Source organism: Rattus rattus, chromosome 4, assembly GCF_011064425.1.
Source record: "Rattus rattus isolate New Zealand chromosome 4, Rrattus_CSIRO_v1, whole genome shotgun sequence".
In the NCBI taxonomy this organism is placed as follows: domain Eukaryota; kingdom Metazoa; phylum Chordata; class Mammalia; order Rodentia; family Muridae; genus Rattus; species Rattus rattus.
In genome coordinates this window covers 82976701-82989902 of record NC_046157.1, presented here as the reverse complement: position 1 = coordinate 82989902, position 13202 = coordinate 82976701, and the positions used below count along the sequence as shown (strand labels likewise).

The window sequence follows — 13202 nt, the reverse complement described above, 5'->3', positions numbered from 1 at the left end:
CATTGAACATTAGGTGTGATTTCTCCAGAGATCATCAGAGGGAACCAGAATAGAGAGGAAGAGAGACAGGGACGTGCTATGCTGGCATCACAATGTCATTACGTCCCCACGTGACACAGCAGGTCTGATACTGCTGATCTGGTCAGACTAGTCTTTCACACAGATCTGGGTTGCCTGCACCTGCTTTGTTGCTAGGCGCACTGGAGCCACGAAACCAGACCTCATTACCTCTCCTGTCCACTGCCATACTCCGGGCACCCAGCACCTGAATGAAACATTTGCCAAAAGAAACGGAGTAGAAGAGTAAATGTCCCTGTCACCTAGCTAGCCTGCCTCACACCACGCTGATTACATTTCTCTCTCAGCCCACGAGCTCTGCAGGAGCCCTGCTTTACAGCCCCCGCCACACTTGCAAGTCTAGCAGGGTGGCCAGCCTAAGGTAGCCCAACTTTAAAAAGTGCAGCAGGACACATGGAAAAGCAGGACACATGGAAGTACATGAATGTCCTGTGCTGGGCAAAGGGGGGATTCAGGGTGGCTACGGAGGCGATGGTGGCAGATGGTTCGGTCCCCAGCTCCGAAAAAAAAAAAAAAAATTTAAAAACTAAAGCTAAGAGGTGGTGGTACATCTTTAGTCCCAACACTCAGGAGACAGAGACAGGAGGATCCCTGAGTTCAAGGCCAACCTGGTCTACAAAGCAATTTCCAGGACAGCCAGGGCTAAACAGAGAAAACCCGTCTACAAAACCAAATTAATTAATTAATTAATTAATTAAAAAAAAACCTACCACAGTGCTAGAAAGATGTCTCAGTAGTTAAGAGCACACACTGCTCTCACAGTGAACCCAGTCATTTTTTTTTCTTTCCCTGAGACAGGGTTTCTCTGTGTAGCCCTGGCTTCCTGGAACTCACTATGTCGATCAGGCTGGCCTCGAATTCAGGGATCCTCCTGACTGTGCCTCCTGAGTGCTGGGACTACACACCTATACCACCGCCTCCTGGTGAGGACCTGGGTTTTATTCCCAGCATCCACACAGCAGCCAAGGCTATCTGTAACTCCAGTTCTAAGGGATCTAACTCCCTCTTCTGGCTAGTGCAGGATCGGCATGTATGTACTGCACATACGTAAATGCAGGCAAAATCATTTTAAAAAGTAATTTAAGGAATTAAAACCAAACCTGATTGCAGCCAGGAAGCATCCCTTCTCCCATCCAAAGGGAACCTGTGCCTGGCCTCACCCCCTCCGGCCTTCGAGGATGGCCTAGGTCTTATCTCCCTTCTAGGTTTTTTTCCTCTCCGCTGAATCCTTCCCTCTGGCCTACAGACATACGTAATCAAAACAGAACAAAGCACCTCACTGGCTTCTATTCCTTCTCTTTCTCCTCCCCAGTCAAAGGGTTGCCAGCTGACACTTGTCCTAAATCTGTGTGATTATTTCCTAAGCTTTTGGCTTCCAGGTATATATCTGTTGTTTTTTATTTATGTGTACACACACACACACACACACACACACACACACACACACACACACACACACTCGAGTGCAGGCCAGAAACGAGCATCGGACCCCCTGGAACCAGAGTCACCGGTGGTTACGGGCCACCTGACAAGAGTGCTGGAAAAATGAACTCTGAGCCTCTGGGAGAGCGGCCGGCTCTCTACTGAGCCACCTCTCCAGCCCCACTGAGTGTGCATCTCTGTAACTTTAGCAGCCCCGGGGTCTCCCTGGCATAGCTCCTTTTGCTTTTGATGTGTGTCTTGTGTGAGGGTCAGGGGCCTTCTTCCCTTCCTCTGTTCCGTTGGTTTCTGAGATCCAAGGCGGGTCCGTCCCATCGGGCTTGCTTGGCCAGTGCTCTCCACGCGGAGCCATCTCACCACCCGAGCACAGTTAGTTCTGACTAGCAGATAGGAACCTGATTGGCCTCTGCCTGAGGCACAATTGTGTGGAGGGGGAGGTGACAGCCAGGAGCGGAGGCCGAGGGGAGCAGCTGCCGCACATGCTCCAGATAAGGATGGAGCTTTTAAAGAACGGGACAAGCCTTCACAGCTGTCTTTCGTTGTCTCTGTGCCAGGAACGTTGGCATTCGTGGTGGGAAGACCGGCCTACTCTCCGATAAGAGAGGACCAGGTCTCCTCAGCCACAGCCCAGGCGCGCTCCTAGCTTGCTTGCCGAGAGGCGAACAGGTGAATGTCTCCCCCTTTGGCCATTAACCACTAGAAAACAGGGCTTGGATCTGCCTTGCTGAGGCTGACGTCTGCCATCTGCCCAACAACTCTGATAAATCCCACTGAACAGCAAGGGGCCTCCATCCTGAGCTGTCCAGGAACAGACCAAGGCTTCCTTCGTTTGAATGCTTTTGCCATTTACTGATTTCCTAGGGCATATGATTACAAACACAAGCTTTTTCTTCTTTAAAAGACAGGATCTTGCTGTGTACCCTAAGCTGGCCTGGAATTCTTGACCCTACTCCTTCAGATTCCTGAGTGCTGGGATTAGGAGCTGTTGTGGTTTGCCCCGAAGTTATCTGTATTTTGATGCTAATTCCACTGCCCCAAGGACAGCTACCTAGTCAGTACTCAGAAGTCAGATGACTTCACCAGAACCACCTCCCCATTGAATTTGTAAAATACAGGTGAGGGGCAGGTACAGGAGAGAAGGAGGCCTGTCATTGGAGGAGAAGGAAGGATGGGAGGAAGAGAAGTTTGAAGGAGGAGGAGAAGACTGGGAGAGAGAGGAAGAGACAGGACACTGAAGAGAGAGGGGGGAGAAGCCATGGCAGGTGATGTTAAGATTCTGCTCTGTGGGGGTTGGGGATTTAGCTCAGCGGTAGAGCACTTGCCTAGCAAGCACAAAGCCCTGGGTTCGGTCCCCAGCTCCGGAAAAAAAAGGAAAAAAAAAAAAAAAGATAAGAATAGATTCTGCTCTGTGTATTTACAGGTTGTTATTAATGTTCCCAAGTGATGGATGGTACCAGGCTTTGTATGTTTAAGTGGGCAATTATATCTTGTCAATTGGATCTAAGATTATTGTGTTGTGTGTTCTTTTATGTGAGGGTTTGAGTGTAGGAAAGTGTGCGGCTGGGATGTGTGTCCGCCAAGATATCTAGCAGATATCATGGGGCACCGAGGTGTAGACCCAGCGGGGTAAAAAAAGACCAACAGTACTTTTTATTTTTATATTTTTACAACAACAACAAGCACGAACCACCAAAGCCTGGTTTAAGACTCACTTTTAAGGGGGTTGGGGGATTTAACTCAGCCAAGGCCCTGGGTTCAGTCCCCAGCTCCGGAAAAAAAAAAAAAAAAAAAAAAAAAAAGGCTCACTTTTAAGGCATTAAAACATCATGGTGGAACTGGAAAAACGACTCTCTGCTTAGAGCATCCTTATAGGTGACCTGGGTTCAATTCCCAGCACCCAATTCCCAGCCTCACAACCATATGTAACTCCAGTTCCTGTGGGTTCAAGGCTCTCTTCCTGTGGGTACTACGCTCACATGGTACACATAGACGCAGGCCAATCACTCATATATGAAATAAATAAATTACTCATATACGAAGTAATAAATAAATAAATAGAAAAAAGAAAGAGTAAAAGAAAGAAAACCCTTGGGTGCTGGGGAGATGGCTCAGTGGTTAAGAACACTGGCTGCTCTTCCAGAGGACCCAGGTTCAATTCCCAGCACCCACATGGCAGCTCCTAACTGTCTGTAACCCAAGTTGTAGGGAATAAGACACCCTCACATAGACACACATGCTGCAAATCACCAATGCACATAAAAATTATAAAAACGCAAGGTCCTGGGTTCAGTCCTCAGCTCAAAATAAATAAATAAATAAATAAATAAATAAATAAATAAAAATTCAAGCTCAACACAGAAAACCATAAAATATACAAACCATTGTTAAATATAAGTGAAGGTTGGACAGACCGGAGTGCCGAATTGGTCAAGTGTTTACCTAAAGCCCGAGCCCACATAAACGTACAAAAAGAGAAACTCCTGGAAAGTATCCTCTGACTTCCACACCCACGGTGTGGTGTGTCGATATCCCCCTCCCCCAGTAAATAAAATAAAATAAAACATTAAAATTCATAGCTCTGCTATGTCCTTTCACTTCGAAAGTTGTCTGCAAGATCCAGCACCCCCCACCCCACCCCCGCTGCAGAATTAATGCTTCTTGCTTTCTGCAACCCTCTGCTTCCTTCTGCATGCCTCCCCGCTCTCTCCTTCCACCAGGGTGGGTGACTTACCTTTGAGGAGCCAGGAACATCTTGTCAAGGATGCATTCGCAACTCACTGCCCTCCCCCAAATGTTAGGAAGAGGGTGTAATGCTGTCTGGCAAATGGCCAGCATTTAGCAACCTTCCTGTGGTTTCTAACTCAGAAACCAGACACATAGCTTGACACCTGCCTTGGCCGCCTACTCCAGCCTGGGGAGAGATGACAATCACCCCAGTGCACCAAGGCCGCCTCAAAGCCACCTCTCTCAGGCCTCACACTTGTTTTTTTTTTTTTTTTTTTAAAGGTCCCCAACACACAGTCGATTGCAGGACCCTCCATCTATGTTCTCCAATGCTTAAACGTTAGGTTAAACAACAGATAATTTTTAGCACCTTCAAGTCAAGCAGACACTGCAAAAAGCTCTCCCTAGGCAGAAATGCAATCTTGGAAGGGTTAGTAACACCAACTTCTACCTTGCATACAGTTTATACTTAAAACCACTGATAGATTCGCCACAGCTGACAGTCAAGCTCAAGAAACCTTTTACCAACTAACTTTCTTTGGGGGGGAGAGGGGGAGTTGAAGCATTTCTTTGTGTAGCCCTGAGTGTCCTGTTCTCAATCTGCAGACCAGGTTATTCTTGAACTCACAGAGATCCTCCTGTCCTGGGATTAAAGGCATGCACCTCCATGCCCTGCAGCTTTCTTAATTAGAATGGGATAGGCTCTGATACAGGAAGACTAAAGCGAAGCCAATCAGGGGGTGTTGCTATTTCCCATAGCAAACCAGTCTCCTTTTAATCTTCATAGGTCAAATCTATCTTTCATCTGGAGAGATGGCTCGATGGCTAAGTGCACTTGTGCTCTTTTATGGGACCTAGATTCCTCTCCCAGCACCCACACAGCAGTTCACAACCACCTGTTAACTCCAATTCCAGGGATCTGACACCCTCTTCTGGTCTCCACAAACACTGCACACTCTCGTGGGCACACATACACCAACGCACGCAAAACACCTCTATATACATAAAATACGAATAAATAAATCTAAAAGAACCTATCCTTCATGAAAGAAAGCAGCTATTACATTCCTTTAGGTAACCTGAACCGTCATCAGCCATATATCAGTAGTCCAAAATTCATATTTTGTGAAATAAAAGTGCTTTTTAAAAGGAGAAAACGAGAGCCTCATCTATCTTGCCCAAGAAACAAAACTAACAAAAATATGGAGCCTGAATAAGTGACCACCGCCCCTCCCCCTACCGGCGCTGTTACATCAGATATACACACAGGAACACAAGAACATGTGATTTTCCCCCTCCGACCCTCCATCTAGGAAAGAATTTGCCACCCAGTGACACGTTTTGATTTAGTAGTGCAATGCTCTCTCTTCAATCAAGTATTTGTGCTTGAGGTTTATATAATATATATGTTATATATTATATATATTTTTTAAATGGTTCAGAAAGGAGACAGATGGGATGTGAGGGTTGGAACTCAAGTCTTAATTCCACCTTAATTGAATGGCTCTCATTTCCTCCCATCTTTATCTGCAGGAAAACGCAGGCATATGGGTAAAATTTCAAATGAATATTTTGGGCAGTTTTTTAAAAAAAAAATCCCAATTAAAAGAACAAAAATGGAGGTTGACAACCAGGGTGGAGATGGGGCTGAAACCGAGGGCTGTATGGGCCGCCGGAGTCTAGAAGGCACGGTGGCTGAAGGCAGCATGCGAGGATGCCACCCGAGTCCTCGGCGGCCGCCGCCTTGGGCTTCTGCCAGAGACTGCACGGTCTTGGCTGCCCACTCGCACCTCGGGTTGGTCCGGACTTTAGGCTAGGCTCGTTCACTTCCGGTGACAAATCCCTCCCACCACCTCTAGAAATAATGTACCGTTTCCCCACCGCCTTCCTAAAGACCGTCGGCCCTATAGGGAGAGGCGAGGCGCTCGGGCTGGGGGTCTTAGCCCCGCGCGGCCAGCGGTTGCCAGCTGCGCAGGGAGTGGCTGCCACCGCGTCAGGGAGCAAGACGGTGGGGGTGGCATGTCATCCTCCCCTGCTCCCCCCTCCGACTGCAGCAATTGGCCATTAAAGAAATAATCTGTTTTTAGACTCCCCCAGGAACCCCGGAGCCCGCTCCAGCGAGGAACCAAGTCTCTCCCTTAGCGGTGCCTCGCGCCTTCTTCCCGCCCCAGTAACTGCCCACGGGGACCCAGACGCCCCCAGGCCGCGCCGAGCTGCAGTGGATGGGGGAGGGCAGGAAGGATGAGGGTTACCGGGGCGGCAGGGACCGGTGGAGCAAAGAGGTGATGGAAGGGAAAAGGGAAAGAAAAAAAAAGAGAGAAAGAAAAAAAAAAACAAAACCCAGAGGCATGCAAGCGGCTCCCTGGCCAGCTGTTCCAGCTGCAGCTTCCTCCGGCGCGGCCCGGGAGGTGCAATAACCCCCCCTCCATCTTTCTCGCACTACCTGTCCCCCACAACACCACAAGCACAGATTCCTCCCCACCACCCTGCAGCAGATCTCCGGCCTGTAAGGGGGTAGCAGGGAGGAGCTGGGGGGAGGGGGAGGCCTGCGAGTTTCTAACCTTGTTCTTATAAACAAACCCACATGTGCAGCTGCCGCTGCTGCAACTCACCCCACAATCCCGGATATAAGTCCTGCCCCTTTAAGAAGGAAAAAAAAAAAAAAAAGCTTCACCCGCCTGCCTCCCACCCCACCCATCCACCAGGACCTTTGTCTCCCCACCCCCTCCTGTCAGCCAGCCCCGCCCTCCTCCCCGCCCCTCTAACGCGAAGAAACCAATAGGCGAAGGGAATATGGCGGGATCTGACGTCACCACGGCCGGCCAATCACAGCGCGCGTTGGTGGGAGGCCTTGCGGAGAGCGCTCGGAGGAAAGGCGGTAGGGGAGGAAGGTTGGAGTCAAGATGGAGGGAGTGGACTGCTCGGTGGCTCTGGCGGACGCTGCCGCCGGGTCCCCGCGGGATCTGAGCCTGGTACCCGAGCGACTTCAGAGGCGCGAGCAGGAGCGACAGATGGAGGTGGAGAGGCGCAAGCAGAAGCGGCAGGACCAGGAGGTGGAGGAGGAGAAGAGCGGCTTCTTCGCTGCCGCCTTCGCCCGGGAGCGCGCGGCAGCCGAGGAGCTGCTGCAGGGCGAGGCGTCGGCCGAGCGGCTGGAAGAGGCGGCCAACCGGCTCCAGGCGCTGCGGAAACTCTTGAACGACTCGGTTCTGTTCCTCGCTGCCTACGACCTGCGGCAGGGCCAGGCGGCGCTGGCGCAGCTGCAGGCGGTCCTAACGGAACGGCGCCAGGAGCTGCAGCCCAAGAAGCGCTTCGCCTTCAAGGCTCGAAAGAAGGATGCTGCCGGGACTGCCCAGGTAGATGCCGCACCCGTCACCTCGGCGGCCCCTTCTCCTCCCTTGACCAAGGAGGAGGGATCTCCCGGGACCAGCTGGGCCTGTGGCTTCTCCAACCTGGAATCCCAAGATCTGGAGAAGAGAGCGGAGGAGCTGCACCAGCGTGACATTCTTTTGAGCGACCTGATCAACTGCACTGTCACACTGTATGGCAATCCCAACACCTTGCGGTTGGCAAAGGCCCGCGGCTGCAAGGTGCTCTGCGGCCCAGTGACCACCTCTGTGTTCCTGGAGGACTGTCGAGATTGCATCCTGGCTGTGGCTTGCCAGCAGCTCCGCGTACACACTACCAAAGACACCCGCATCTTCTTGCAGGTGACCAGCAGGGCCATCGTAGAGGACTGCAGCGGCATCCAGTTTGCTCCTTACATCTGGAGCTACCCTGGGATCGACAAGGACTTCCAGGACTCCGGTTTAGATAGGAGCAAAAATAACTGGAACCAGGTTGACGATTTCAACTGGCTAGCCCAAAATGTGCCCTCCCCAAATTGGAGTATTCTTCCTGAGGAGGATCGAGACATCCAGTGGGACTGAGCACTGGCCACGCTCAGGGACATCCCAATCGGTTTACCTGATATTGTTCTGTTTTTGTTTGCGGTAGTAGGGGCTTGAAATTGTTGAAACTCCCCTCCTTGTGAGTCCTATTAAATTTCATAACAGAGTAATGGGTTTTTGCTACTTTGATGACGTTTTCCTGCCTCCCTTTGAGTATGACAGCTTGAAGAATTAGGGGAAGGATGGAGGAGCTTTGAGGGATTTGCTGCTTTTACAGTTAGTCACAGAGCGATAAAGCAGGTCTTCAATAAATAATAAGGATGTTAGGAGAACTCCATTAGCCGACAGTTTAAGTGGAAGTAGCAAGCCCATAAAAGCTCTATTAACGGCGATTTTTTTCCCCCCACTAAAGGTTTGTTCTGTGTATTTTTCAGCAAGGCTATGAAGACTCCTTCCTGGACCTCTGGAATCCAGTGTTGTGTTAGGTCTCAAGTTTTGAATGGACTCAAGAAGTGTACCAACTCCCTTCCCTTTGTTTTTCTTGTTGATACAGGGTTTCTCTGTGCAGCCCTGGAAGTGGAACTCACAGAGATGCCCCTGTCTCTGAGACCTCTGAGTGTTTGCACCCACCCTAATCACATATTGTTTGTACACTTACATTATTATCAGAACACTGGTGGCAGGAGGTCACCGCTCATGTGATATGCTGCCAGAATCTGAAATCAGGTGAGGACTTTTTTTTTTTTAAAGTAAGTTCCATGCTAGCCCATTTTGACCTGGAACTTACTCTGTAGGCTCCGAACTCATGCTGATCCTCCCACTCAACCTCCCGAATGCTAGATTTGGAGCCTGAGGCTTCACTCCCAGTGGGACCCCATCTTTACAACATATGCTGATTGTGAGCACTGAGCACGGGGTTGGGAAGAAAGCTAAACACAGGCCAAATTAAATGTCGGTCATAGTTATGCTGCTAGCTGTGAATGGAGTCAACGTGCTGAGTGAAGTTTCCCAGCCTTCTTGTTCCAACACCCTGTTACCACCTTGTTCCACTCTGAAAACCACTGTCCAGCATTATCAGTTGCAAAATTTACGTTTATTCTGTTTGATTTGCTTTTGAGATTGGTCTCACTGTGCAGCCCCCAGCTCTGGCACTTGTCCACAAAGATGCCCTTGGCTGCCCCTCTGTGCTGAGATTAAAAGTGCGAATCACTGTACCTAGCCTGGGAGTTAATTTTAGGACATGATTTTTTAGATTTTAATATGCCTTAATACCTCAAGGATTACTACGATATTTGACATGACTTTTACACGCTTATGTTTGAAAAGTATTCTGCCTCCAGAAGAGGATTTAAAGTAGCTCATTGGGAAAATGGAATCTGACAGGGTGACAAAAGGAAGGGGCCTGGGCGTCCTCAGACGACAGAGACAATTCCTGAGTAGGAAGTGAGCAGTTTCTTCCCCTTACCCACTAGTCTCGGAAGGGAATGCTAATAGTTCCAGGGTATGCAGCATCTACTAAGGAGAAGTCAGTTACTTAGGAAGAAACACTCCTAGTGGTAACAGGAGAGATGGGTGGAATAATGGTGTGCGTCGTGGTCATTCAGTCACAGGCTGAACCACCGCAGGAAGCAACACCAGCGGCGGACACTAATGAGCTTGCTACTAAACTCACTACATTTAGAAAAATTCTGGCATTTGCTCTCCATTACCAGCAAGAGAGAGAGAGAGAGAGAGAGAAACTAGAATAAAAGTATCGGGAGCCGTCAGTGGTGGCATGAAACTCTAACCCCTGTGCATGGGAGGCAGAGGCAGGTGGATCTCCGAATTTGAGGCCAACCTGGTCTACAGAGCTAGTTCTAGGCCATCCTGGGCTACACAGAGAAATCTTGTCTTGAAAAACCAAAAGAGGACAGAATAAAATGCTGTGGCTGGGCGATGGCTCAGCGGTTGCCGAGGACCAGCCCCAGTCATTTCGTGGATCTTGAGGATGGTAGGATTGGATCCGCAGGATTGGATCCGCACAAACTCAGCCTCTGGCAGGGATGCAGGTGCAAGTGACAGGTGACTCCTTCTGAAGCTGAGCTCAGAGGCAGCTTTCATGCTTTTCTCCAAGTGCACCCCAATCTTTTATTGGCTACACACTTCCTTGTTAATAATATATAATCAAAAGCCTTTTCATCTTCCTCAAACCCGTTATTTTTCCCCAAAAACCCCCATGTAACTATGTCACCAAAAAAGCACAACGCACACATAAAGTCACAATTCAGTGTCTGCAAAAGCAAGTTATACACTAACTTTTGACTCTCGGGAAAACCTCCCGAGTTGCAGGTCATCCAGGCATGAACTTGTGGTCACAACATTAGCGTGAGAACAGAAAGGTGCTAAGCCGGTCAGCTTGTCTTAATTCACAGAATCTCTTCCTCTGCTCTGTTGAGCTCATCCAAACATCTCTCTCTTTTTTTTTTTTTTTTTAATTTTATTTATTTTATGTATATGAGTACACTGTAGCTGTATTCAGATACACCAGAAGAGGGCATCAGATCCCATTACAGATGGTCGTGAGCCACCATGTGGTTGCTGGGATTTGAACTCAGGACCTCAGGAAGAAGAGTCAGTGCTCTTAACCTCTGAGCCATCTGTCCAGCCCCAAATGTCTATTTCTACAGTGCTTTTCAAACTCTCCCATATGCAATATTAGTTTCCCTTGCAGCTGCCCCCACTCCCCAGGAGGCTCCCTCACAAGCCTGAATCTATCTCACAGGACGTGTACCCTAATTTCCTTAGGCAGGCAATGCCAGGGGTCAGGTCAGTATGCTCAGATCTCTCCAGAAGTTCAGTTCACTAATCCGACAGCCCCCTCATGAGGTTCAAACTCTTCTACCCACCTTTTGTGTTTTTATTATACATATATCTTCCAATTTTACCCAATAATATTTCTGGATCAAGGGGTTGGGGATTTAGCTCAGTGGTAGAGCGCTTGCCTAGCAAGCGTAAGGCCCTGGGTTCAGTTCCCAGCTCCGAAAAAAAGAAAAGAAAAAAAATATTTCTGGATCAAACTATTATTAGAGATCTCCCCTCATGGGAGCCTCAGCATTGCTCACTGGTCCAGTGCACCCAGCTATCCCTTCCTCTGTCTTGTCCCTTGTGTTTTCTGTGACCATCCCATAGTGTCCTTAGTGACCCAGGCCCAGTGTTCCCTTTCTTTGGCATCTTTAATTCTCTTAACTACTAAAGCTTCAGGCTTCTCAAAACAGTTCCTGCTTTAAACATTTCCTGGCGTAACTTAATCATCATGAGTTGGCTAAAATTTCCCAGAGAACAATTAAGGCAGCCAGCTTCCACATCCAGAACCCCTTGTCCTGTTATGCCTGGGTTGACTGCTTCAATGGCCAGGGCCAGAGCAGTTTGTTTCTATAGACAACAGAGCTATTCTCTAGTAATGCCCTCAATCCCTTTCCCAGAACATTTTACCAGAGTTGTATTTAAGGACAAATGTGGTATAGAAAAAAGCCAAACATAAGCATACAAGAAAGAGCAAGGCCATCTGTGTACTAGAAAACCAGAGCTGCCTTATCTATTCAGGTCGACAGTGCTCTGGCAGCATAAATTCACGCAGCCGAGTTCACAACCAGATTGCACCTGACAAGTGGTGAGAGCACTTGTGCAAGCTTCACCTGAGTCGGAAGAGGAGACGGGAGAATCAAGGTCACTGAACCCCGAGTCTCCAGGTCCCATGAGAGACCCTAGCCAAAGAAACAAAGTTCAAAAGGGGAATGTACCTCTGGCCTTAACACAGGCGGGCAGATGCGAGCTCCCACCGAATCCCCTAAGTAGATATAAAACGCCTTGAAATCCCTTAGATCTCAGAAATCTATCATTTGGTTTTTCGTTTATTTGTCCTTCAGACAGGGTTGCACGTAGCCCAGGCTAGGCTGGAGCTCTTCATCTCCCTGCCTCAACCTCCCTTCGCTTGGCCACAAAACAGCACGTTGTAATAGACAAAGAGACAGTTTGAACCGTGATCTGTGCTGGCTGTCTTAGTTTTCCCTGCTGTTCAGGGCCCTCTGTTCCTCCCCGAGTCGTCATGTCACCTGTGACTCGGCGGGCAAGGCTCACCGTCAACATCCTTCCCAGCACCCACATGGCGGTTAACAACCTCCTCACTCCAGTCGCTGGCCGGATGCGACCTCCTCTTGTGGCCTCCCTGGGCACTGCCTGTAAGTGTGCACAGGCCCACAGGCAAACAAAACGCCCATAAACATACAGGAAAAGGGGGAAGGGGATACAAGAGGATTAGTATAAAATCAGCTTCCCTTCCTGCTTGACCCTGGGCCTTTGTGTGTTTGAGGACAAGTCACTTCAGTACCAGTTTTTTTCCTGTCTATACATTATAAATATTATTCTGAATACCCTTTTCTTCCTCCCAATGGAAGCACGTATACTATCCCGTCCCTTCCCAATGGGTACATTAAACAGCAAGTGACATCTTGCTCTTTAACCAGTGTTCACACAGGGAACCTATGATTCACTTAATCACCATCTAAGGAACATTAAAGTCCATAAGCTGTGTGTGACCAGCACTTTCAGGCAGAGGCAGGCTGATCTGAGTTGGAGGCCAGCCTGGTCCACAGAGCAAGTTCCAGGACACCCAGGGCTACACAGAGAAACTCTGGTCTCAGAAAAGTTATCAGGGAATATCTTTGTGTAGAGATGACTCAGCGATGAGCCATTCTAGCCGTAGGCCAAGACCTAGGACTGAAATCCCTGCCTGGACAGGCTATGAGCGTCCGGGAGGTTGACATCGGTGGTGTTCCTAAGAGGTTCGTTAATTCACAGTTGCTCTGAGTGCTGTCTTCCGGTCTCTGACACAGCCAGCTGCGAACTGGTTCAACTCTGGATCTCTGCCAGTTTGATAACAACTGTTATCTTCTTGTAGTCTAACTATAATTGTCTCCCCTTCTCCGTTGTTTAAACCATTTTGTGTGCTGCCACCAAACTGGTCTTTTTAAAGTATGTCTCTCTTGGTCTACACCTCTCCTAGGCTCCCTTCTCCCCAGGACTGGCTCCTGGAAG

At 49.0% G+C, this 13202-nt stretch overlaps 2 protein-coding genes across 3 annotated transcripts in view; one reads left to right on the top strand and one right to left on the bottom strand.

Moving 5' to 3' along the window:
• Bicral (BRD4 interacting chromatin remodeling complex associated protein like) overlaps positions 1-6877 on the bottom strand; it is an 84933-nt gene extending 78056 nt beyond the window's left edge. Inside the window, exon 1 of one of the 2 annotated variants that reach the window (XM_032900602.1) lies at positions 6855-6877. The gene's annotated coding sequence lies outside the window, so the exon portion shown is untranslated. Of the gene's footprint in view, positions 1-6803; positions 6829-6854 lie in introns of those variants that run through there. The other variant, XM_032900601.1, reaches the window with a different exon arrangement.
• Positions 6878-7099: 222 nt separating this feature from the next.
• Positions 7100-8299, top strand: Tbcc (tubulin folding cofactor C). Its single transcript, XM_032900600.1, has one exon. It carries the CDS (start codon positions 7146-7148, stop codon positions 8166-8168), a length of 1023 nt encoding a protein of 340 aa, XP_032756491.1. The 5' UTR covers positions 7100-7145; the 3' UTR covers positions 8169-8299.
• Positions 8300-13202: the final 4903 nt, after the last annotated feature.

Bases quoted from the DNA above. Each gene is read 5' to 3' on its own strand.
- Tbcc (XM_032900600.1), top strand. From the start codon at position 7,146: ATGGAGGGAGTGGACTGCTCGGTGGCTCTGGCGGACGCTGCCGCCGGG.